The sequence below is a fragment of the Vicia villosa genome, linkage group LG1 (assembly GCF_029867415.1).
Source record: "Vicia villosa cultivar HV-30 ecotype Madison, WI linkage group LG1, Vvil1.0, whole genome shotgun sequence".
NCBI classification, from domain to species: Eukaryota; Viridiplantae; Streptophyta; class Magnoliopsida; order Fabales; family Fabaceae; genus Vicia; species Vicia villosa.
Window position 1 is genome coordinate 94102246 of NC_081180.1, and position 26762 is coordinate 94129007.

General features: G+C 36.2%; 3 protein-coding genes across 3 annotated transcripts; 2 read left to right on the forward strand and 1 right to left on the reverse strand.

Annotated features, from left to right (window-relative positions):
- The first annotated feature begins 4061 nt into the window (after positions 1–4061).
- Positions 4062–7408, forward strand: LOC131643576 (GPN-loop GTPase QQT2). The gene is made up of 6 exons (XM_058913836.1): positions 4062–4303; positions 4468–4597; positions 4704–4930; positions 5603–5893; positions 6695–6900; positions 6988–7408. The coding sequence occupies exons 1-6, from the start codon at positions 4229–4231 to the stop codon at positions 7250–7252; spliced, it is 1194 nt and encodes a 397-aa protein (XP_058769819.1). The 5' UTR covers positions 4062–4228; the 3' UTR covers positions 7253–7408.
- A 4889-nt stretch (positions 7409–12297) lies between these two features.
- Positions 12298–15332, forward strand: LOC131643578 (sec-independent protein translocase protein TATB, chloroplastic). Its single transcript, XM_058913838.1, has 6 exons — positions 12298–12622; positions 12718–12839; positions 14480–14539; positions 14640–14832; positions 14908–15054; positions 15149–15332. Exons 1-6 carry the CDS (start codon positions 12400–12402, stop codon positions 15217–15219), a joined length of 816 nt encoding a protein of 271 aa, XP_058769821.1. The 5' UTR covers positions 12298–12399; the 3' UTR covers positions 15220–15332.
- Positions 15333–16739: 1407 nt separating this feature from the next.
- Positions 16740–25535, reverse strand: LOC131643577 (N6-adenosine-methyltransferase non-catalytic subunit MTB). Its single transcript, XM_058913837.1, has 7 exons — positions 25414–25535; positions 22902–25286; positions 22721–22804; positions 22477–22581; positions 22241–22349; positions 18496–18647; positions 16740–17271 (listed from the first exon to the last, which is right to left on the reverse strand). The coding sequence occupies exons 2-7, from the start codon at positions 25257–25259 to the stop codon at positions 16825–16827; spliced, it is 3255 nt and encodes a 1084-aa protein (XP_058769820.1). The 5' UTR covers positions 25260–25286; positions 25414–25535; the 3' UTR covers positions 16740–16824.
- Between the last annotated feature and the right edge of the window lie 1227 nt (positions 25536–26762).

The following is a 26762-nucleotide window of genomic DNA, read 5'->3' on the forward strand; positions in this document are numbered from 1 at the left end:
TTGTTTATAAGTTGATTGTTTCATTTATTTGTTTAGATATGTATCTTGAGACACCCCTACGTTTAATCTACTGGATTTGGACTTGTGATAATGTGCTTTTTAGCATTTGCATTTTGATATAAGTCAAAATATTGAGTGTAGTTTGATTCACATGATATAATACATAAATCAAGATTTTTGTATAGTTTGATTCGAATCAGACATATTATGATTTGAATCAAACTATTACTTGGAAGTTCAAAATTTGGCACAGCTCCCTTGATTCGAATTAGGAAAACACTTCTTGACTCGAATCACATAATATTTGATTTGAATCATAGAAATCAAAATATTCTTCAAAATGAATTGTGATTCAAATCATACTTTGTGTGACTCGAATCATAAATACATAATAAGATTCAAATCAAAAATAAAATATTTATGGCCTAATGCATCCTCTGATCCCTTAACTTAATTTCATATTTTAATTTAGCCCCTTATTTATTAAACATTCGTTTTAAGTTTCTTAAGTATACTTCTGTTAGCCACTTTGATCCTGTTTGTTATTTTTTATGAAATTATGTTAGTTTGTGCATGCCTGACACTCCAGCTGGGTGTTTATCATATGACATGGAATTATTATATTATATATTGATTTAAGTTTGTAAAATTAAAAAGAATGCAAGTTGAAACAATTCATTATCTTATTTTCACTCTTTTTTCTCAAAAGAAACCCTAAAACTTGAGCGAAGAAGAAAGATACCTAAAACCCATGTGAAACAAAAGCTTCATAGAAGACAAAACTTCATTACGGATACGGAGAAGAAAAACTTCATCCATCTTCAATTACTTGAACAAAACCAAACGCATAAGTTTCACATCTTCAAACCAAGAGTCTCCGACCCCGTTTCTTCTTTTGATAGCATCATTTCCATGATTTCATCTTCATCGTCTTCCTCTTGTGGATACTATAGTTGTAATAGATACTTTATAATTTATTTATTTATTTTGTATTACATTATTTTTTATTGCATCGCAGAAGTACAAGCTTGGTAAGCAAGCTGGAAAAGATTCTGACGAGGGATGCAAAGATGGTACTTTTTCTCTCTATAATTTTAATTATATGCCACTCATCACAGTTTCTTAATTTATAATTTTCTAGTTTATAAAACTACCAGCATTATTTTCAATAGATTGGTTAAGGTTTTTTTTTTTTATTTAAAGTATATGCTTTTAATTAACACAATGAAATTTTATGGAAGAAATATCAAGTTCATATCTTCTAGAAAGCCCTGGTACTGAAAACCAGTCTCCTAAATTACTAGCTTTTGATGCAAACGAGTAAGAAGTTTATAGTTTATTTCAAAAATATTTATTCCTCCATTTATGCAATGGTACTTCATGACCTAATTGATAATTGCAATGTCATGTATATGGGTCATGAAGTCAATGAGGTTTTAAGAGCCCAGATGGAAGTGCAGAGTAAGCTACATTTACTAGTGGAGGTAAATTTTCATTTCATGGTGCCCAATGTATTATTATTTTGGTTATATTAATTGTAGACCATTTTGATCAATATTAAAAATTGTAAATGAAGTAAGATTATTGTTGATTGCTTTAAAGAGAGTTGAAGTAGCACCTATTGTAGAAAAGATGGTTGAACCTCTCGCCTTAGATTGTTTTGGACATGTATTGTTGAGCGCTTATCATTAAAAAATAATATGGTATTGCAGGCAGATCAGCACCTGTTAATTCTCCAAGATGCATAACAGAGATATATGGCCATGCTTGAGAGAGCTTGTAAGATGTTGGGCGATCAATTTATTGGCAACAGAACTATAGACATGACATCCAAAAATTTCAAGAACTACGATCAATTGCATCAATTAAATTTTTGAAGAATGAATGGGTGCAATCGATTGAATGGTCAAGAAAGTAAAACTTTCGTTTTGGCAAAGGCGACATGTATTTGATGTCAATCGATTGCAGTGCCAATGCAATCGATTACATTAGTTGAATTTTTGAAAATTTTCATGTTTTGAACTATGACATATCTTGACGCTTTACCTCATAACTTTTCATCTGTATTTCCAAATAATGTATTGTTCGAAGCGTTGGAAAGTTAACGCATTGAACTATCTCCTGGTAGAAGTTAAGAACTTAATTAGGTTGTGGTTGTGTGCGTGATGCAGTGTCTATATGACCGCATAGTTGAACGACTTAGGAAACTGTTATGTTTCCGTGTTGATTCGTTGTTGTTATCATTGATTAACTTGAGTTGTAGGTGAGATAATGACTATGAGCTAAGATTAGGCTTGAGCTAAAATAAATATTAGCACGAGGCTATGTTGACTTTATACGCCTTTATCATTGTGTGAATATATGGTCATTGTACAATGTAATGTTGTGGATTTCATACATGGTTTTATAATGTTCATATGCTGTCGATGCTTGAGTTGAGATGTATGGTTTCAGAGTGTAAACTACCCTATTGATGTTCTGCAGGAACTAAACGGCTTAATGAGATATCGTCCTTGTGTTGTTGAGTTGTTGTGATAATGCATACATATATTTATGCATCATATGTCGTTGTTGTTGATTAAAGAGGCATGTCATGAATCTTGGTGTTGGGGATGTGTGGTTGTCCCAAGCTCAGTGTTGGGGCTTGGAGCTCACAGTTGATTGAGGCTCGAGGTTTGCGTTTGATTAGGACCCGTTCGTATGGAGAACCAAATGTTGAGTCGGTACCGTATGCATATTGGTTGTCAATATGTAGAGAATTGCATTGTATACTCCAATGTATATGATGGTGATTGTGGATGATTTATGATCACTTATAGATATGATGTTTTCCTGGCATGTGCTTATAGTTTGATTCTTTTAATCTACTCTGGTTGTTTATGTCTTTTATAATATATCATGATTACTCACTCCTTCTATTTGAATGTTGCCTTTATATGGGTAGCGCATCTTTATGAAAAAAAGATTATGTGTATATATATATATATATATATACACTCAATACTTAATGCATTGATATAGACCAAATTTATAGGCTAAAAAATGAGACAAAAACATAGATATAACTACTAAGACATAAAATGTAGAGGATCTCAAAGGTACAACACTAATTATAGCCGAAGCAAATGAATGCAAAATATTCCAAATGAATTACAACAATGATGCAAATAATTCATACAATTGACAAAGTAAAAACATGCGATAAATCAAATAATGCATATTCACACAAGTTCACAAATCACCTAGAGTAAAGAGACAACGACGATGACTTGAATTTCACACAATTCAAATCTATTGGCGAATATGCGTGTTTATGAAAGTCCTATTGTTAAAATAAGTAACAAAACAAATCTTTTGGAACAATAGTAACTAATCTTCCAGAAATAGAAACAACACAGGCTGCAATGTCGTAGTAATATGTTTGGACATCTTGTCCAACATATTGCTGAACTTATTATTTTACCAAAATGCATCCAACAAACCAAAACCTAACAAGTCTCCTATTATTATGTTCGTTCTTGCAATGATATCATATCTTACGAGCATTACAACCACACCTTCTTCCTGAACGGTTGCTCACACTAGTGAAATGATAAGAAACTGATTTTACTTCGCTTTGATGAAGATAACATTTGATCAGGATTTATGAAAGATTTAAAGTGAAGAAGAATAATGGAACGACTTACAGTGAAGAATAGGAAGAATGATACGACTTACAGTGAAGAAGAAGAAGAAGAACGAAAACGAAGGTTTTGCAATTGAAATATAATTAAACAAAAAAAAATCAACATGTCAAAATAAGTTTCATTTGAACCTCCATGTAGACAAACGTTAAATCATTTTAACAAAACGGATCCATACTCCTTAAAAAAAAGTGTAAAAGAATTATTATTTTAAAACAAAATTAAAAGAATTATTTTTTAAAAAAAATTAACAGTCTAAAATTAATTATGATATATACTTATGAGGACTTAGACATTATTTAACTTTATTATTATGAAGAAAAAAAAATGAAAGAAGAGAGAGTGGCATGCTTAAACCTAATATTGTTTTGTTGACAAAACCCTACTAGACCCATCCCTTTCGTTTAAAACCAACAAAATGACTCTTTCATCTTTCTCCGAACGCACCTCCGTCTAATATATTTTCTTTACATTCTCATTTTATTCTCTTCTTCTTCTTTCCAAACACCCACCACAATACTCTCCGAGGGTTTTTTCATCCACAAATGGACATCGATAACGCTTCAAAGGATCCTAACGTCAATAGCACTCTCATGGAAACGGAAACCGATGACTCTCAAGTACTCACTCTAAACTCGCTTCCCTCTTTCTACTTTCATAACCCTAATCACAATCCATGATAGTTTAACTGTTTCTGAAAATGTCAAACCCTAAAAACGTCTTTATTTGTATTTTTGCGAGTTTAATTTGAAATTCTGAATCATGGTGTGGTTTTGTTTTGAAGGAAAAAGACGAACAAAAAGAAGAGCTCAGCGAGTCTATGAAGAAATTGGGCATTGAAGGTTCTTCTTCTGGGAATGGATCACCTAACTTCAAAAGGAAACCTGTCATCATCATAGTTGTGGGAATGGCAGGTAAGAATTGTATTTACTTTCATACTGTATAGGAAATAGCTTAGTTTTCTTTGTAAAGATTGTGTTTTTATGAATGAAGAGTTGGAATTAACTCACCTGTGTTTAGGGAGTGGGAAAACTACATTCCTTCATAGGTTGGTTGCGCATACGCATGTATCGAACATTAGGGGTTATGTGATGAATCTCGACCCCGCTGTTTTGACACTTCCGTATGGTGCTAATATTGATATAAGAGATACTGTTAAGTATAAAGAAGTCATGAAGCAGTTCAACCTCGGCCCTAATGGTGGAATTTTGACTTCTCTTAACTTGTTTGCAACCAAGTTCGATGAGGTAAACTTTTCTTATTACAACACGTATTGCTAGTATATCAACTGATTGCCTTTTGAATTAAGTCTTACTATTAACTATTAAGTACATATTTGTTTGCAGTGGGTGTTCAATCATATTAATATCACTAATACCAGTAACATGATCGCTGTTTCGTGTTTATTTTGGTTGAATTAAGTTTTACTATTAAGGACATATTTGTTTGCAGTGGGTGTTCAGTCATATTAATATCACTAATACCAGTAACAAGATCGCTGTTTCGTGTTTATTTTGGTTGAATTAAGTTTTACTATTAAGGACATATTTGCATGCACTGGGTGTTCAATCATATTAATATCACTAATACCAGTAACATGATCGCTGTTTCATGTTTATTTTGGTTGGGTCCTATCATAAAGATTCAAATAAGAAGAAAGTTTCAAACCTTTATACATGCTTATGACAGGGAGCTTTCCTTGGGCTTGTTTGATTTATGTTTTCCCCATCCAATTAAGCTATAGCTGTAATATTTGAGATAATACTGTTGTTTCGTAGGTTTTCATTGTCAATGACCCATCTTTAGGTCCTTATTTGTTGTTTGTCTAACAATATTTTTGATTGTCCGCCCATATGTTCTGTCCCCACCCACATTAATTCCATTGCAATTTAACTAATATTTATCCTCTTCAATTTCAGGTAGTTTCTGTTATTGAGAAGCGAGCAGATCAACTTGACTATGTTCTCGTGGATACCCCTGGTCAGATTGAGATATTCACCTGGTCTGCTTCTGGTGCTATCATCACAGAAGCTTTTGCCTCCACATTTCCCACTGTAGTTGCCTATGTAGTGGATACACCTCGTGCGGAAAATCCCACCACTTTTATGAGCAACATGCTTTATGCTTGCAGTATCCTCTATAAGACAAGATTACCTCTCATCTTGGCATTCAACAAGGTCGATGTAGCAAAACATGAGTTTGCCTTGGAGGTATTTTTGATCAACTTTCTTCAGCTTCAATTTTATGTTATGTGCTGTTGAGATTACCTCCTTGCAAGCTTAAAAAAATGATAGGACGTGTTTGTTTTCCAACTCACTGTCAGCAGGTGAGGTAAACCTGGAAGATCTGTTTGATAGTTTTAGCTCGGAAATTGTTTAAACTACAAATTAGTGTTACCTTTGAAGTACCTTTTTGAACTATTTTTAAAGTGGCTAATAATGACATTTGGGCTGTATCTGTAACGGGGTTTTGTCTTACACAAAGATTTCTCCAATACCTTAAAAACATCATTCAAGTTCATGGCATTCAATTGTCTTGCGAATTAAGAGTTGGACCTGATTGTTCTGTTTTAAATAATTTATTTCTCCCGTAGGTATGCTTTTATGCCTCCCTTTTATTTCTCTCTTATGTGTCGTTAAGATTTCTCTAACACCTTAAGCAGTATTTGCGTTAGTTAATAGTTTCCCCTTCCACGTTGGAGTTATTATTCTAGAGATATTCAGGGTTTTAAGGGCTCCTTCTTTTGCATGTTGGAGCTGAATGTATTTGTTTCTGCCCTGAAAACTAAAACATTGGAGTTATTATTCTAGAGGTATTCAGGGTTTTAAGGGCTCCTTCTTTTGCATATTGGAGCTGAATGTATTTGTTTCTGCCCTGAAAACTAAAACATTATTCTATCCGCAGTTCAATTCCCCGTCAATTCTGTGGGACAGCACTTGTGTTCTGTCTTGTTTTTACATCTGGCACTGAATTCATATTCTTTTTTTTTTCCTTTTGTTGAATTTGTCTAGTGGATGAAAGATTTTGAGGTGTTCCAAGCAGCAGCAAGTTCAGATCAGTCATACACATCAAATTTAACTCAGAGCCTTTCTTTGGCTCTAGATGAATTTTACAGTAATTTAAGATCAGCTGGAGTTTCTGCAGTTACTGGTGAAGGAATTGAAGGCTTCTTCAAAGCTGTTGATGCCAGTGCAGAGGAATACATGGAAAGCTATAAGTATTATCTACTCTTGACATACTTTTCATTTGTTAGCTAGCTTCTTATTAATGGCTTAGTGATTAACTTCTTTTATGCGATGTTTAGGGCCGATCTTGATAAAAGGCGTGAAGAGAAACTGCGATTGGAGGAAAATCGCAGGAAGGAGAACATGGATAAACTGAGGAGGGAGATGGAGAAATCTGGAGGAGAAACTGTAGTCTTGAGCACTGGTTTGAAAGACAAAAAGGAAGATGAGGATGATGAAGAGGATGAGGAAATGGATGATGATGATGATGAAGTGATATATTCCGAAGATGAGGATGTTATAGATGAGGACGAAGATGAAGAGGTTGGTAGGTTTTCCTTCTGATGTGATTTTATCAGCATTTGGATTGCATCGGAACGAGCTCTTGTATAGGACCTTGACTTCATATTTTTTGATGACTAGCTAGACCTTGACTTCATTTGGTACATGCATAATGACCGTCATAGTTTTACTACCAATTAATTGCCCAGTTTATTTTCATACACTCTAAAAGCATTATCCTATCTAGGTTTTTCCCTGATGCTATTTATACTATTACTAGTTTAATTTTTGTGCAAATTGAGGGCTAGTGATTAATATGAGGACTTGTTAGCTGCATATCTATTATATTATGTTTTGCTTGATTAAGGGCTAAGTAAGATACTACAGTATCCATATCCATATCCACAATCTGAAAAATGTTCTGGACTATTTGTTAGCATAGTAACTTCAATACTCACACTCAAATTGAGTAACATTTTATCAATATAAATTAGAGTTAAAATACGATATTGGTTCTTACAAATATATCAAAACATGTTTTAATTCAACTTTTTAATGTTTAAATACACTTGGGTTTCCTATTTTAGTTTTGATAGTTTGAGTTTTTTTTTTTTGGTTTTAAATTCAATCTTTTGGTCTTTTTAATCATTCTTGAGATTTTTAGTTCCCTGGAGGTGACAGTGATGTAATCCTAATAAGCAGGTTAAAAATGCAAGTCATTTAATAAATACAATAAACAAGTATTTTTTCTTTTGAAGATTTATAAATGTAATTAAAAGTGTTAGTTTGTTTTTATGTTTATACCATTTGTTTTTGGGTTGATTTGATTCATTGGAGACTAAAAATAACAGTAAAATTGCAGCTAACTATAATTCGAAGGATTTCCTCAGTGGAGAAATTCTAGCCAGTATAGATTTAGCTTTTCAGCGTTAAAAAGATACGGATATTTCAATAAGCTTAGTTAATAAATTGGTCCAGTTCAGTAACTTAGATTTCGTGGTTTGGCTATATAGATTTATGAACAATTCTACAAACCAGGTCTCATCTTTTAGACCATAATGGGAGCACAAGGCCGAGGTGATGTGTTATCAAAAGTTGTCCATCTTTGTTTTGTGGGAGCTAAGAATATCCATTCTTAGTAGAGTAGGTGTCATTGGTATGGTCAGACCAAATGAGAATGTAAGAGAAGAAGAAAAATATAAAGATTGGTTGTAACTATTTTTTCTATTCATTTTCTCTATTAGAGTTTACTGATTACAAGTAAATAACAACAATCAACTTCTCTCAACAACCTGACAGAATTAGTCTATTTATAGACTACTAAGCTAACTTAAACAATTTGGTTAAACAAACAGACTAAATTCGACATGCTAACAAATCTAGCATTATCGACTACTACATGCTAGAACATAATTCGACTACAACACACGACTTCAACATCAACATGTGAACAAACTTCGACAACATACTTACACTCTGTTGAATAAAAAAGCTATCCCTGTCTACACTAGAGTTTGATCCAAAATCTTACAAATCTTCACCTTGGAACAAACTCTACAACATCAAGGAAACAAACTAGCATTCTTCATGTAACTTTATCAACTACATACAGTGGAAAAACTTGCTGCTTGACAATGTCTTGGTGATCAGATCAACAACATTGGATTTGTCGAAACCTTAAGCACTTGGACTTTTTCATGCTCGATTATCTCTCTGACGAAATGTAGCCTTGCATCGATGTGTTTGGTTCGTTCAAGATTGGTTGAATTCTTCGACAGATTTATGACACTTTGACTATCACATTTAATAGTGATAACTCGACCTTGAAGTTTCAGCTCCTTAGCAAAATCTTCAATCCACAATGCTTCTTTCATAGCTTCACCGAGGGTAATATATTCCACTTCAGTGGTTGATAAGGCGACAACCTTTTGAAGTGTCGCTTTCCAACTGATTGTTGTGCCAAACATAGTGAAAACATATTCAGAAATAGATTTTCTAGAATCCATACAACTTGCATAATCATAGTCGACAAATCCTTCGATTTTTACTTTGTTACTATCATCACAAGCTCTAACATAAATTAGGACTCTGTTCAGAGACCTATCTCAACACTTGCTAATATGCCTTCTCAGGATTGGCCACATACTTGCTTACAAGGCTTACTCCGTAGGCTATGTCTAGCCTTGTACAGACCATAACATACATCACAGAACCTACTATACTAGTATATGAAATGCTATTCCTATAGGCTCTTTCGGTTTCAGTACCAGGACTTTGAGTCGTACTTAGCTTGAACTGAGGATTAATTGGTGTTACAACACAGACTTTGAATTTGACATACCAAATTTATCGAGAATCTTCTTCAGGTATGTCTCTTGAGATAAGCATAATCTTGACTGCTTTCAATCTCTCTGGATGTTAATCCCAAGAATCCTAGAAGCAACTACCAGATCCTTCATGTCGAACTCCTTATTGAGTTCAAGTTTCACCTTTATTACATCCTCGACATTGTTGCTTGCTATGAGAATATCATCCACATAAAGCAACAAAATAACAAGTGAATTTCCAGATCGAAATATAAAATACACACAGTGGTCGAACTAGCTCCTAGTGAAACTTATGTGTGCCATGAACTTGTCGAATCTCCTATTCCATTGTCTAGGAGATTGTGTCAGTCCATATAAAGATCTATTACGCTTGCACATATAATCTTCCTTTTCCTTTTCTGCATACCCTTCAGGTTTCCTCAGCAAGATTGTTTCATCTAGATCACCATACAAGAAAGCGGTCTTCGCATCCATTTGTTCAAGTTCTAGGTCAAACTTTGCCCCCATGGCTAACAATATTCTAATGGATCTATGTTTCACAACAAGTGAGAGCGCATCATTGAAGTCGACTCATTCTTTCTGAGTGAACCCATACCAACCAATCCTTCCTTGTAACTCTTCGACATCACTCATTCGATTCCTTCCTTAACCTTGAAAATCCACTTACAATTGACTAACATGGCTCTTGTAGGTTTTTTAATCATCTACCAAGTGTGGTTATCATGAAGAGATTTCATCTCATCATCCATGTCCTTTAACCATTTATTCTTATTTCGACTTCTTATAGCTTCCTTGTCGTCTCTAGGTTCTTCATCAAGAATCTCACTTGCAGAGATTAAGGAAAAAGCTATGAGATCTGCATAACCAAGTCTCTGAGGTGGCTTAATGACGCTTCTCGACCAGTATCTAGCCAACAAGTAGTCATTCAGCTTTCTCATCTTCATCAACAACTTCTGCTTCTTCTTCGACTTCATATGGGTCATGCAATTCAGTATCATTTTGCTCCACCTCAACAGGAACCTCTTCCTGTTCCAGCTCCTCTTCATATATTTCTACATTTCGACCAACATTATTAATTTTCTTGAACGTCATTTCTGCTTCATTGAAAACTACATCTCAACTTGTGACACACCTCCTGCTACCTGGCTATAGGCATCACAACCTATAAGCTTTGACACTATCATGGTACTCCATGAACATGCATCTTAGAGCTCTAGGTTCGATATTATCTTACCTAATGTGAGCAGAGGCTACACAACCAAATACTTTAAGTCTGTCGAGATTATATGGATGTCTCGACCAAACTTCTTCGGGTGTCTTCACCCCTAAGGCATTCGAGGGACATCTATTTATCAGATACGTTACTGTCGAAACAGCCTCATCCCAAAACACCTTCTTCCTCCATCACTAACCAACATGCATCTAATTCTTTTCAAAATGGTTTGATTAAACCTTTCAGCTAGACCATTTTGCTGGGGAGTACTTGTAGTAGTTTTGTCCCTTGCAATATTTGACATAACACAATAGCTGTCGAACACCTCATTGCAAAATTCAATACCAATGTTTATTCTTTACCTTTTGACTTTCTTTCCAGTTCGGTTTTCAATCAGAGTCTTCCAACTTTTGAAAGTTTCAAAAGTTTCATCGTTAGCTTTCTAAATGAATACCCATAACTTTCTTGAATAATCATCAACTATGAATAGAAAATACCTTGCACCAGAATGTGAAGAACACCTTGCAGACCCCCAAAGATCATCCTGAATATAATCAAGAGATCCATGTGTTTTTTGTTTACCTTTGTTAAACTTCACCTTACAAGATTTACCAAATACACAAGGTTCGCAAAACTCCAGCTTTTCGATCTTGTCACCACGTAGCTGATTTTGTTTAGACAATTCGACCATGCCTCTTTCACTGGCATAGCCAAGTCTCTTGTGCCATAGCTTAGTCTTCGACACATTTTTTATGGACACCACATCGGCTGAACCACTTATAACCTCAGCCTCAAGGGTATACATACCTTACCTTTTCATGTCTCTCAATATCACCATCCAAACCAGCACATTAGGAGCTATTGTAGGAGCAACAGTCTCAGTTGGACCACACTCAGGTTGTGCTTCCTCGCTGTTGTCAGATAGTTGATATAGCGCAGGCAGGCATAAAGGGTGTTTTCTTCCCTTAGGCGCGAGAGGCAGAGGAGAAGATGCAGATGTTGTCCAGCACACACAGTAATGATCGTGCTGATTATTTTGATGTCTGTAGTTTTATTATATTGATGTACTTTATTTTGATTATGTATATGACATATCACCCGTTGAATGATGTATATGATGTATTATTTCATGTACTATATAACATTGATTTGACATTACACTAGTTTATATACTCTTTTTTGCTGTATTATTCTGTCGAACAAAAAAATTGGAGTTTTGGAGTGAAACATAGTTGATTTAAAATATAATATAATATAATATCCCCTATGTACATCTACGGAACATTCTGTTTTAAAGATTTTTGAAAACTATATCTACGGAAGATTCGCTAAACTGAATTAATTTAAATTTTTTCAACGTTTACCATTTTAAACTACTTTCGTAAATGTAGCTCCAAAAAAAAATTAAATTTAGACAAAAAAAAAAATCCTTCTTGTTGTGTATCTCCGAAAACATGGGGATTTAGTTGAGATATTGCCTTATTTTATTCAAAAGCTTAAACTTAAAAATGGAAAAATTAAATTAAAAAAAAAAGTGGTTATATTTATAGACCCAATTGAAATTTTGGGAAGAGTTTCGGTTTAGCCATTAGATTAGATTAGAGATAGGATTGTAGGACCGAACCAAAATCCAACCATCATTCGACTAACACAAACATTCATAAACTCCAATGATACCATCTCTGGCAATTGCTTCTTCATCTTCAACCATGTTGTTATGTCCCAAACTAGGAACATGTTCAATGTCTCTGTCCACTTGTACACCAACTTCACATTCAAAAATCCAACATTTTCATCTCTATTCATTGGGTAAACGCCTTTTCACACCTTGGAATGGTTTGAAGCAACTGGGTTTCTCAACTGATCCCAAAAAACCCCTTTTTCATTTTATAGGTATAATATAATATCAACGATTAACTTTTGTTATCGGTTTTGTTTTTCATGAATTGTACTTTGTTTTACTTTACTGTTGTTTAATCTTTTTGTAGGTAGAAAGGGTCGGTGTAAGGGTAAGGTTGTTTATGCGTCTTTGTTTGGTGTTGGAGCACCTGAAGCTTTGGTAATTGGGGTTGTGGCTTTGTTGGTTTTTGGTCCTAAAGGTCTTGCTGAGGTTAGTTTAATCTTCTTTGGCATCATTTCTTCTGGTTGTTTACTTTACTACAATTTTGAATGCTTTTTTCTATGCAATTCATATTAGATTGAATGAAGTTTGCTTATTATGTTTATGGTGAATAATTTAAGAATATTTGATGACTTTCGATTCTGTTAATGCATGGTATTTCGCTTTTTTAAGGATTTGGTTATTCTAAAAGCTTGATTTGTTTAGTGGTTTGATAGTATGATTCCCGAAACATGAACGCTAGACATGACAATGACACAATTCGCATTATTAGTAGCTTGAAAAAATCAGCAATTGAATGTAAACTCATGTGTGAGCATTCGACACGGGACCTTCAACCTGAAGCGTTGGTGCTGCATAGTTTATTACCTAGTCAAGGAGCCAGTCATCTAACAGCTTAAGTAACTAGGGGAGGTCCAAGGGTGGTTTCATGATTTTATCTCTAACACTCTTGACAACTTGTTCCTCCGCCTTCTTTGCAAGGAAAAGATGGATATAAGGCTCATGATATTTCATGAAATTGATATTAGAAATGCCAACAATCATAGATTGTGTAAAGTAAACTTCCAATTGACTAGACATTAACAGTTGGTGAATGTTTGAAAGAATGGCTGATCAAATGTCATTACCCACCTTCAATGAACATAGACACGAAGAGCTATTAATTTTCTCATAGCTTGTTTGTGTATCAATGTTGCATTCTTATGCTAAAGAAATAATAAATTGCTTTCGTTTATTCAGATTTTACCGGACAACAATAAAACCTGTGATGTTGTATGGGACAAAATGTTGGGTTGTTAAGAATCAACACGAGAATAAAATAAGTGTAGCAGGGATTAGGATGTTGCGTTGGATGCGTGGTGAGACTAGACTGGATAAGATTGGAAATGACAATATTAAAGAGTATTGGGGTAGCACCTATAACCTATAACAGAAAAGATGGTGGAAATAGACTTAGGTGATTTGGGTATATAGAGAGAAGACCTGCAAATTCTGTTGTAAGGAGAGTATATCAGATGGAGAGGAGTCAAACAACTAGAGGTAGAAGAAAACTTAGAAAAACTATAAGAGAGACTATTAAAAAAGATCTCAAGATAAACGAATTGGATGAAAACATGGTATTGGATAGAACACTATGGCCGAATTTGATCCATGTAGCCAACCCCACTTAGTGGGATAAGACTTGGCTGTCGTTGTTTTCATTGTTGATATTTACTAGTTCTGTGGTTTGCAAAAGACGGGTTTTGAAGTGATCTATAATTCTTGCTCTATTCTAAATAGTCAAATCTTTAATAAAAAGCAAAACCTCCGAGAAGCAAAATAATGCCAGATGTTGATGATTACCTGTAATATGTAGCCATCTGCTGCAAAATTAATATTTTTCATTTTTGGATTGGAACTCTTCTGCTTCAGATTTTCTCTTCTTTACTGCTAAGCAACAGATAAATTCACGTGCATGATCTACCTTAGTTTTATCCTATTTTAAACATCACCAGGATTAATTTATCAGAGATAGATATACTTGGTCTAAATCTTTGTTGAGAATAGTGATACCATGTGAACTATGATGCAGGTAGCCTAAAATTTTTGTTGTTGTTGTGATTGGGAATGATGGTATTCTTTGAATGCAGGTTGCTCGAAATCTGGGAAAAACATTGCGTGAATTTCAACCCACCATTAGAGAGATCCAGGTTGGTGCAAAATACTATCGAGTCAATAAATTAAACTTGTTACGCATATGCCACTCGTTAGATGTGTTGATGTCAGTGCTTGCCATTTTTGTTTCTTTAGGATGTTTCAAGGGAATTTAAGAGTACGCTCGAACGGGAGATTGGTATTGATGACATTACAAACCCATTACAAAGCACATACTCTTCCAATGTACGCAACACCACGTCAACTCCATCAGCCACTGAAATTACCAATAGTTCTCCTCCGTCAGCCACTGAAATAACCAATAGTTCTCAGACTGCGGTTGACCCTAGTGAGTTATCTAGTACAGAATTCGACTTTTACGCATAAGAAACACACGAATATGATTATATTTCTGAAAATGCAGATGGGAAGCTAGATGAAAGTAAAGCATACAGTTCTGAGGAGTATCTTAAGATTACAGAGGAGCAACTAAAGGCAATTGCTGCACAACAGCAGGAGCAAACACCCTCTCCTAAAGAAGAAAAAATTGAACAGCAAATTCAGCCTCCTGGTTGGTCTTTTTGTACCACTTTCTCTCTTTTTCTTTCTTTCCATCTTTTCATGCTAGTTTCTTATCTTCATCTTTGAACATGTTTTGTATGCAGCTAATGAAACTGCTGCAACTCTGTCATCACCACAGAAGCCAGAAAGTGAATCGTTACCTTCGGATTCATAGGTGTAACCAATTTTGTTGCCTCATAGTCACTTAAATTGTGTAAAAAGTAAAGAAGAAAGCTTTTAACATGTAGTGTGCTTATGAATTTATTGTAGTTTAATCACTTGTTTAAAGTTGAGATCCTCTCTATTCCTTATTGATAATGAGAATAAAACTGGACTACAAAACTCCAAAAGTTATGAGCCTCCAAATCAAAAAATAATAATGAACCACTTTTTGTTTGTAAGAATTACCATTGCTTAACTAATCGACAAAGCTTGTTAAAGAGAGTAATATACTGATTTGCAGTTGCAACATAATGGTTACATTAACAAATTAGAAAAATTAGAATACAAAATATTATTATCATTCAAATTTCTCGAAAATTCATACATTTCATACAGCCAGTTTTGAGTATAAATAGGCGCTTGGATGTGTTTTAGAAGATTGAAACTTTTGTATTTGGCAACATATGTCATCCACCACTGAAAAAAGATTATGATGCCAATGGGGTGATAGAAATGTTAAACTCATCTTGTAATTATGGAGTATTGGATACTTTTCTTCATTAAGCTTGTTATGTACTGGGCCGACACTCAGCCCAAATACACTGGAAGGCCCAATCGAGCATAAGACAAAGGAAAGACGTGTTTAAAACCCGCTTTTGTATACTCACCTGCCCGACAAAGGACAAGGTCATTCCTGACTCGGAACAATGAAGTCGTGACCGTCGCACCGAGCAGTGTGTCGGGCAGGAGCAGCAGGGAAGCTACCCCACTTGCCTGTTGTAAACGAGGACCCTCCTCCTGTAGGGTTCTCCACCTCCCAACACTCAATAATACGGAGCTTTGCACTTTCGAAAAGACCGCGTCCCTCCTGATATTTCGGAGTAGTTGGTCCAAGACTAAGGCCACGTGCTGGTCTCAATTACTCACGTAAATTCTGGCAGTCTCCACTTTGGGCTTGAGCAGTCAATCTGAAGTGGAGATCTTGGCCCAACACCAGGGATATAAATACTCTCTCTCACTAGACGGTCAGATAACTGATTGTTCTCTCTTCTCACTTTAGCATCGGAGTACCTTACAGGCACATCCCCCATTCATTCGAAGCCCAACTATCGGAGTACCTTGCAGGTACATCCCCCATTCATTCGAAACCCAACTATTGAAGATCATTGATGATCCAGTCTGATCAGATACGATCACTTATAAAAATAAAATCAAAATTCAACATGCAAGAAATTAGGTTTTGATTCTCTGCAAAGTGACTACATAGTTAATCTTGGTATATATGACTTTTTATTGATGTATTATGAAATAGTTTCAATTTTCATGTCCGAATAGTATTTTTTTTTTACCTAAACAATGTTTATTTGTTTAATCAATTTACCGGTTTGGCCGTAGATTATTAAACTTATTGCTTTAGAACATTTGATAAAATAATACATAAAAATGTAACCAATTTTACAGTAATCCATCGCTTTCCTTTATTCTCCTAACAAAACACAATGGCGGGCGCGCTACCAAAAGAATGAACAGACATTTAGCGAATAATTTTCTTCCCATTTATATTTAGGGAAAAAAATTGTACAAAACATAATAACGCAACATTATCTTTAAAGTTATGCTACAACATATTCATTTGTCTGAATGATTCAAAATCTAGATAGCCTGGTGGTGGTGGTCCGTTAAACCCCCCATACATATCAAATACTTTATCATCTGAAGGCAATACAGAGCCTTCACGTCCCTTAAAGTTCTCCATAGGAGAAGAAGCCCAAGGAGCTGGTGTAGATGGGTTTGAACTAGAGGCGTCTTGATTGACACCAAGTGCAGTTGGATTCTGCGGTGAATTCCCGGGCCTTCTGTTTGATGCGTTACCCGGCGTCAAAGAAATGGATACTGATTGCTGCTGCTGCTGCATTTGTTGCTGGTTCTTCATTGGGGACTTTGGCCTAAGAGCCTCTATATCAGGAGTAGTCACCACCAAATGAGGTGCCTCTGGAGGTGGATTTCTTCCTCCACCACCCTGCCAAACCTTCCCATCTTTGTCACCGAAGTTCTTGACATATGCCTAAATTTATCCAAATCCATTCAATGTGATTAATCAAGCCACACAACACAGATGATCAGCATCAAGAAACAAAGATACTAATGAGCACTAACTCTGTTGTGCCTATCTAAACAAGATAAAAGAAAATCTCGATGTTGGAGAAAATGAAGATAAAACCAGAGTTGTTAATCCCGGATAGCGGAGCGGAGCGGCCGACCTCCGGGAATGGGAATAGTGGGAATAGCGGTATCCCGGATAGCGGGATAATTTTTTTATATATTAATAATTATATAATAATCTATAATAAATAATATATACAAATTACACAACTCCATAAATTTTTTATAAAAATCTAATTAATAAAATAATAATGGAATAAACTGATATTTGTTATTATTATTTTTTATTATTATTTTTATTATTAATGGTATTAGTTACAGCTATATTAGAAGTATTAGAAGTAGTTGCTCTGACTTTGTAACTTTAGTTATTTTTAAGCCTATGTTTGTGAAATTAAAAATTAAAGAAAAAGAAAAATAAAGATGAGAGAGAGGTGAGGGAAAGTTACGCAGCCTTGTGATTGTGACTAGTGCTTAATAAAGTGTCCATCAAGCTTTTACAGCTGTAAATAGCTGTTGGTAGTACTGTACAATATTTAATAAATTATTTATCTTTTTTACTTTTCAACTTTTTTTTGGAAAGTGTGTATCTCCTTCATCTTCTTTCTTTGGCCACCGCTTCCTGTACTTTTTCACCTTGTTTCTTGTATTTCTTCTCCTCTTCTTATCAAAATACAGAAGAAAAAACAAAAAAAAAAAACAGAAAACATGATAAGCCGCTCCGCCCGGGAACGACCCGCGATCCGCGACCCGGGATCTCGGCTGTAGCGGACGCTACACCATCTCCGCCACCGCACCCTGCATCTCGCGCGGGTGGGGGCCGCGCCGCTCCGGGGCGCCGCTATAGCGGCCATAGCGGCCGGGAATGACATCTCTGGATAAAACAAATTTATTTGTACATATATAAATAAAAGAGTTAGATAGGTTTCAAAAACTTCTATATCAGATCAAGAAACTATTGCCAGAGGCTAGAAGCATGTTTGAAGTATATATGAATTTTAGCTTATTTTACTGCATCTAACAAGTAATGGCTGCAGATTTTACCCGACTTCTAAAGAAACAAAAATTAATTAATAACGGTAGATAGGATGCCCCAGTTCAGATGTATAGCATTCAAATTTCTTACCTCCTTACTAAAATTTGAAGACGACAGTTCTTTACCAAGAGTCAGCCAGCCGGACCGGATATTATGGTCTTCACCAAATAGTTCAAGTCTTCTCCTTCCAAGAGCAAAGTGTTCAACAATCCTATACATATCTTCAGGCTTTTGTGTTGAACCTGCAGTATATGAGCATTGAGCAAGAAATTAAACAGGTGCCCATTTTATTCCTCCATGCAAAAACATTGCAATCATTGAGGCGTGTATTACAAAAACAAGCATTTTATGATAAACATCTAACTGAACTGAAGTATATCATTTTAAAACCTTTTAAGCTAAGTAAGGTGCTTGCACCCTTGCCAAAAGAAGGTGTGGCTCTGGTCTGTCTTAAAGATCAAAGAAAACAAGATTTATGAAAAATTGCCTAGGAAAGAACAAGAAATCAGAGTTGCTTGAAGTGAGCTATCTATCGGATTTCCTAAGATTCCATAGGCCAAAGAAAAAGCTGATCCATTGAACCAAGCTATCAGCCAACAAGTATAATGGGTCAACCGGCTACAATGTCCTGTAATGACTAGTTTTATGAATGCAATATATTAGATTGTGAAATGAGAGTATGTTTAGTCCAGCATGAATAGAGCGGTGGGATCTAAAAGTCCTCATTTCAACCCTATGATAACATGAATTATATGCTTGCACCTTACTAATCTCAAGTTGTTGAAATATGAGATCATCAGATTTGTCATCAGTTCTTGCTCTGAGCTTCTTCTTATAGGTTGAATTATGATGGGTCTGTAGAGAGATGGCCCAAAAAGCATTGATGGTTTTAGTTTTTTTAAAAAGGTTGATAAAATAGCGCCAGATAGGCAACAGGATTTTTCATAGAATAGAAGCTATCAGAAATTGTGGATTGTTGTTTTATAAATGCAGTGGAAGGAGAAGACTCACCACTTCTCACCATAAGGACATAGATGTTGCTAACATGTAGACATCCAATTCTCACCATAAGGACAAAATATGAATAATGGGAGATGCTATACAGTTAAGAGTTGTTTGTAAGAGAAATGGGAAGAAATCCCTTACAGATTAGATACCACCAGTCTACTCTTGTTGAAGGAATTGGCTATAAGCAAAGGGGGACAGTTAATGCAGGCTTCCCTGCAAAAGGTTCTAATCATGATAGAACTAATCAACCACGTGATAAAGGGATTTTAAATTTAATGTACATTCATCAAATATAGGTTTCAAATAAGCATAAAATGGCTATTCAGGAAGTTGGATTGCCCAACTCTGATGGAAGTGATACTGCTGGGTGGCTAGCTGAGGCCTTGCTGGTTTTTTGACAAGGTTTTTTCTGGGTGGCTCTTCAGAAGATCCAAAATATCAAACCAGAGTAGCTTTCAACTTTCATCTGTATGAAAGCAATGATTGTTCATTGGTTTAGGTATCTGAAGAAGGGACGGCCAGAGATGAGACAGGAAGACTTAAAGGCAGAATTATCGAAGAGAAATCCCACTGGTGGAAAATTCTAAATATTATTGGCGCAATTAAATGAATAGCCAGATGTGTTTGCTTTGGGATTAATGGTTTGAATGATGTGATCAAAAGGAATTCAATGAATAACCAGTTGTGTTAGCTTTGGGATTAATGGCTTGAATGATGTGATCAAAAGGACCGTGTGATAATCCATGGCTTTCAATTTGTACCTAGGGCCATTCATTTGGTTAGGTTAGTTCAGAAGGAATATGGAAAAAGCATGGGGTTCTTTTCCAGGGATAATTCAAAGACCTGCTTCTGGCACAGGGATGGAGAGACAGTTTCAGATCAAGCTCAAAAGCCAAGTTCTGGGCATGAGTGTATAGGATCTACTCAGTTATTGTTTATGGGAATACCCCAGTCATTTCAGGTTTGCACAAACCTAGAGGACCCACAACCTGGCCCAACTCAATTCTTAAAAAATATTAAAAATTCCGCTGCCTCTAGCATATGTTCTGTTGTCAACAACACACCAAATTCACAATTCAGGAATAGGGGAAAATAACATCTACCTTACACTGTCACTAAGTATGTTAAGACATAGGAAGAAAGAAGAGGAAAAATATCTTCAATGTGGAAAACAATTTAGAGGCTAGGGCCACTCCATAGGTCTCACAAGAGAAAATTGAGGGTGTTAAAATTATGGAGATGATGATTGAGGACACGAAGAAAATTGATAGAGCTGGATTGGCAGAATAAAGTTCAAAGCAGAGCAGTCAATCCCGATTAGCGTAGCGGAGCGGTCGACTCTAAATGTACGATAGCATACTTGATTTTATTTTTTTTGATAAATTATATAAATACCACTATAGTTTACTAAAGTCAGAACCCACAAAAACACTCATAAATCTAAGTATAATTTTCCTGAAGTAAAAATAAATAAATAAATAAATGAAACATAGGACTTGATATCCTGCATTGATTCACACCAGCATACACACCATGATTTACACCAGCATACACACTAGTATAATCTAGTGAAACTCTTTAGTAATGTTGAGCAGTGCGCTAAATCTGTGCAAAAGATTTAATAAAATAACTTTCAAAATCCCACAAGTCTTAAGAAGAAGACCAGAGTGAAAAGGAAATGAAACTGAGAAAATAGAGAAAAAATAAAGGGAAAAAATGGGGAGAAACGAAATGATTAAAAAAAGGAAAACGAAAGAAAAGAAATGAAGCTGGGCTGGGGATTGGGAAAGATGGAAAAAGAAGAGGAAGATGAAACTTGGAACGGCGTAGAGAAGGAGGAATGACAATGGCGTTGGGAGGAAGAGAAGGTGGCAATAGAGTTGGGAGGAAGAGAACATCAAACGAAAGAAAGTGGAAGAACTAAGTTTATTTCAAGCTGCACAATCACTGAGAGAGGGGAAGACACATCTGCAATTAGGGCTCAGAGAGAGAAAATGGCAAAAATACCCTCAAAACTGTTTAATTTTTAAGGGTGTTTTGGGTTTTTCTGACACTAACAAAAGCGGGTTAAAACCCGCTCCGGTCCAGGAAGCCGCTCTGCTCCCGCGACCCTCGATAAGCCCTAGAACGCTGGGGCGCTGAACTGCGTCGCTATGGCAGCTCTCATAGAGGCCAGCCTCAACACCACTCTGCTCTCCTGGGATAGCGTCGCTTTCGGCCGGGATTCACAACTATGGTTCAAATGATGATCAACAAGGGCTTGCTTAAACATTTCAACCTTGAGAACAAGGTTGCTTCTGTGCTGACAGTGATAGAGTTATGATGTGTTTGGAGGTGGAAAAGGTTTATAATTATAACTGTCAAAAGGGTTTATATTAATAATAATAATTAATAATAATAATAGTAATAATAATAATAATAATAATAATAATAATAAATAATAAAAAAAGGTGGGCTTAATCTAACAGTGCCACATAAGCAGACAGAATTATGAGACAAATATGTTTTTATATGTGGAAGTTACTATTTGCTATTAATAGGGTGTGTGTTGTATAGGAGCTATCATAGACTACAAATTGTTCTATTTAGCTTAGAGCGAGAGTGCTGTTGATCCTGTACTCAGATTTGATCATTAAACCAGATCAAAACAGTGTAATATATAACAAGTATTCGCTGTTTATTTCTTGAATCTTGCAATATATTTATTTTATTGCTTTGGAGCTTCTACTAATTTTGGAATAGCACCTACTGAGGAAAAGATGATAGAATATTGCCTAACATGGTTTAGTCATGCAAGGTATCAGTTAGGCACTGTTGATAAACTAACCATAAGGAGGTTCTTCGGCAATAATTACATCCGTGTCAATGTTGGCATGAATAATGTGCCCATCAGTACTTCGACGAACTGTTCCTTTAATGCCCATCAAGCAGTGTTCCTTGACCACAACAAAATCAAACAGTTTAGGAATACTACTATATTTGACGTCAAAACAAAAATCTCAAATGATGAAATGAAGCTGGGACCTGTGGGTGTACAACAACAAAAAATAAATTTAAACTAACCTTTGAATGTTGAAATAAAGTATGTGAATCATGCCGCAGCCCTGGAGTTGCAGTACTTTTATTTGTCTTCACCCAACATATATCTTCACACCTACGAAATCCCCACTGTAGAAACCCAGTCCCAATCCCAGTTAAGAAAAACAAAATATATAGAGATGAATCAGTAGAAACAATAAATAGGATATATGAATCATAACCAATTATTAAAGTCAAATGCCATTAACAATTGCACCAGATAGTGTACCTTTTTTAAACATTGACGGCCTTGTTCAAGGCCTACACCGTCACCAACCCAAAGGAAGATGAAAGAAGGAGTATCTGCTATAGCCTTAAGAAATTAACAGAACAAATAAGATATCTAATCTAATTCAAAATATAATAAGACTAAGAAAATAAAATGTTGTGAAAATATTATAATAGCTTACCTCAATCTTGAGATTCATTATTTCTTCAAATGTCCAGCACTCTGTGTGTTCAGCAACACCAGGGGCTCGATGTGCATACTCCTCCCATGGGGGATCCACAAGAATGACATCAAACTTGGTCCCAAAGAACTCTGGAGCCAGTTCAAACTCTTTCAGATTACACTTGTAATACATGGGAGTGGATGCAGATTTTTCCACAATCTCATCCTTTTTCTGTATAAGCTCCCTAAGCTTAGGATAGTCCTCTACAACATTTGTCAGCTCAAGCTCCCTGATGAAATTCTGAGGCCGCATACCAGTGTCAACAAAGTTTTGAGAATAATCATTCTGCTCACCTCTGGAAGGAGCTTTACCCATAGTTCCGCTACTTTTAGGTGGAGCCCATCCCCCTTGAGTTTTGTCAGGTGGTGCCCCTCTCCCCATTGGTCCTGAATGATTGAAACCAGGACTGGAAATGCTTGGGGGAATCCCCCTTCCATGGCCTGATTGGTTATAATACATTGCAGAATTCGTTGGGTTCCCCATATTAGCAGTATTAAATCTTGGGCCTGGAGGCACAGGAGACACTGCAGGTGGAACACCCATTATATTCATGTCAACACCTCGGGGTCCAGGCCAACCAGCCGGGTTAAATGGTGACATGAAGACTCCAGGGGACATTGGAGGACCGGGTGACATACCATGGGCAAGAGTCTGCATAGGCGGAGGCATGCCAAGAGGTCCATAGGGTGATCCCATCATTGGCAATGGCATTCCAACCTGCTGGTTGTCTCTCCCGAGAGGTCTCATCCTTCCTCCTCTACCAACCCTGTTCCCTTTTATTCCTTGTGGACCACCTCTGTTAAATGATCCAGAATCCAGATTTCCATATTGAGACTGCGAGCCACCGGTACTGCGATTAGTTGCAACACTTTTCTGACCTCTTCCTCTTCCCCCATAAGAATCATAGTCATCATCAGCATATCTTTCCTTCTGATCTTCACCAGGTGTCCCAGAACCAGATAAATCACTCTTTCTTCCTCTTTCTTCCGGATGATGTGACCGTTCTTCATGATTACCTCCTGATTTAGAACTGTACTGTTGATTAGCTTCAGTTCTCTTGCTAAGGTTGGATGCAGAGTCTGTTTTTCCGTAGTCAACAAACTTTGGCTGTATCTCTATCACATCATAATTATCATTTGAAATTCCAAACTTAGTTGTTGTTTTCACAGCTTCCCCCCTGAGTGCATCTTTTCTACCACCTAACCGGCCGTGAGGCCTTTCGTTGTCCATCCTATCATAACCGTGTCTGGGCAACTCCCATTCTCTGCTGTGATCAAAAGCACCATCCTCATTCTTTGAATCTCTGTCAGTATTACCCTGCTGCCTCCTTTTCCAATTATCTTTCGAACTTTCCCTATCTTTCCTCCTATCACTCCAATTTTCATCTTTTCCTTTGGACCTATCATCTTTATAACTATCACTCTCAATTTCTTTCCTTTTAAAACTACCACTTTTTTCATAATCCATCTCCGAACTCTCCGAATCTTGATGGCGTTTTCCACTCTTCTCAGGCGTCCTAGATCTAGTCGAATTCCCAGTTTCTTTAACAGTTTTATCCCTAACCCGCACATTGCCATCTTCATCTGCATTCCCCAATTTGTCCCCAGTTTCAGCCACATCAAAACCAGTCGGCGTCCTATGACGCCTAGGCTTCTCAATCCTTTCATCAGGCGTTTCCAACTTCCCTTTACTCTTACTTCTCTCAGTATCACTTCTTCTATCTTCTTTCCCCCCAGATTTAACAACCTTGCTATCACTACCAGAAACTTTACTCTCCCCATGTTCATTTCTACCAGATCCACTCCTCTCCCTAGACTCACTTCGCTTACCGTCAGAAACCTTAGAACTCTTCAAATCACTCTTCTCAGAAACACTATCCTGTACTTTCTTCACACTAACAACATCAACTTCATCCCACTTCCTTCTAGAACTCTTACCCTGTTCAGAAGACCCACGGCTCTTCTCTCTCGACTCTCTTGACTCTCTTCCGCTTTCACTCTTCTCCGATAACCTAAAATCCTCCTTCCCTCTATGAGCATTCCTCCCCTTCTCTCCACCATCCATCTCACCATCCTCATAAAAACTACTCAACTTCTCCAATGTATTCTCCTCTAGTCTCTTCTTCGCCGCCTTTGACCGTGAATCGTAATCATCCCCATCCCCCTTCCCAGAACGCTTCCTTCTTCCGCTTCCGTCAGAGCCTTCACCGTCCACCTCACCTTCAGCCTCATCGCCGTTCACATGCTTCCTTGACCTCTGTTTCCTCTTATCGGTAAACTCCCAATCCTCTTCGTCCCTCTTTTCGACCGAATCCATATCGGAAGTTAGACCTAAATGTGTTTGCTTATGACGAACACGAATTCACAGAAACTACTCACTCAGTAGATTTGCAATATGTATAATTTAAGAAGAAAATAAATAGCGATAATGAAAATGATTTTTTGTAAGTGAAATTGAGATGGAGGCTTACCGGGAAAGAGAAATGGAGTTGTTCTCTCAGTGTCGCAGGCGGAGAGGGAAGGAAGAAGAGAGGTTTTTCTCTGCTTCACAATCCCAAAATTACGAAATATAATTGGGCCTATAACCGTGTATTCTATATTTTGGGCCGGTTCCTCCGATTTAGAGAATTTCTCTTTGCACCATGTCACCTTCCCTCAGATTCTTTGACGAAAAATAAAATATTTCAAACAAATTTATTTTTCAGAAAATATTTAATTTCTTCTTCGTCTTTGACAAAAAAATAAAAAATGTCTCTTAATTTTCAGAGATATATCTCATTCATTTTTTACGAAAAATTTTATTTCGAAGATGCATATCAAGATAAATCTTTTTTTTAAAAATATATTTTTGAATATGCATCTCCGAATAAACCTTTTTTTTACGAAAAAATGTATTTTTGGATATGCACAGCATATCCAAAAATATCCATGTTGATTTTCCAAAAACCGAGTTTTTTAAGTTAGGTTGCGACGCATGAGCCAGAACGCGAGGATGCAATTTCTATAACTTTAATATTGGTTAAAATTCAAAGAGAGTCCCCGACAATGGCACCAATTTCAATGAAATGCATAGTAAATAGGTTCAAGAGTGTTTTCGAATGTGCATCTTCGAATTTACTCTAGAAACTTTCAAATATGCATCTTCGAACTAATTTGCTGCTTGATTTATGAAAGGTGTGTTCGAAGATGAATCTTCAAAAATTACCGACATTATTTTCGAATTCTCAAGGGTGTGGGAGAAGGTGACGGGGTGGAAAGAGAAATTTCTCCAACTTATGAGATGGGAATGGCTCTTTCCACCTTTATGTCTTATCCCACGTTGTTATAAAAAGTCTAGATTGTCCATACAATCCATTGATGCATCTATTTTAGTCATTTCTCATACCAAATTAAAGAGACACTTCTATTAGGCCAAACATCAATCTGGAGATGCATCTTCGTATACACAAAAAAGCGACTGAATATGCTTCTCTGGATATACCATTCATTCAAATAGTTGCAGGTGCGTTCGAAGATGCATCTCTTGTTATATCATTTATTCAAACAATTCTGGGTGGTACATATATGCATCTTCGGACACTTTACTTCCATATCTTGTGCCAGACTACCTTTTCCACTTCCTTCTTATTCATTTTCTGCAGAAAAAAGTTATTTTCCTCCTTTCAAACTTTTTAGCTCTTTGCCTAGGGGGTGGCAAATGGACATTTTCTCCTATGTTAAAAAAACTTTATTTTCTCTTTCCATGAACTGTACATTTCTCCACTAAAGGATGGAGTTTGTTTAGTGAATAGATTGAAGTAATCTTTCCTCCCAAGACATT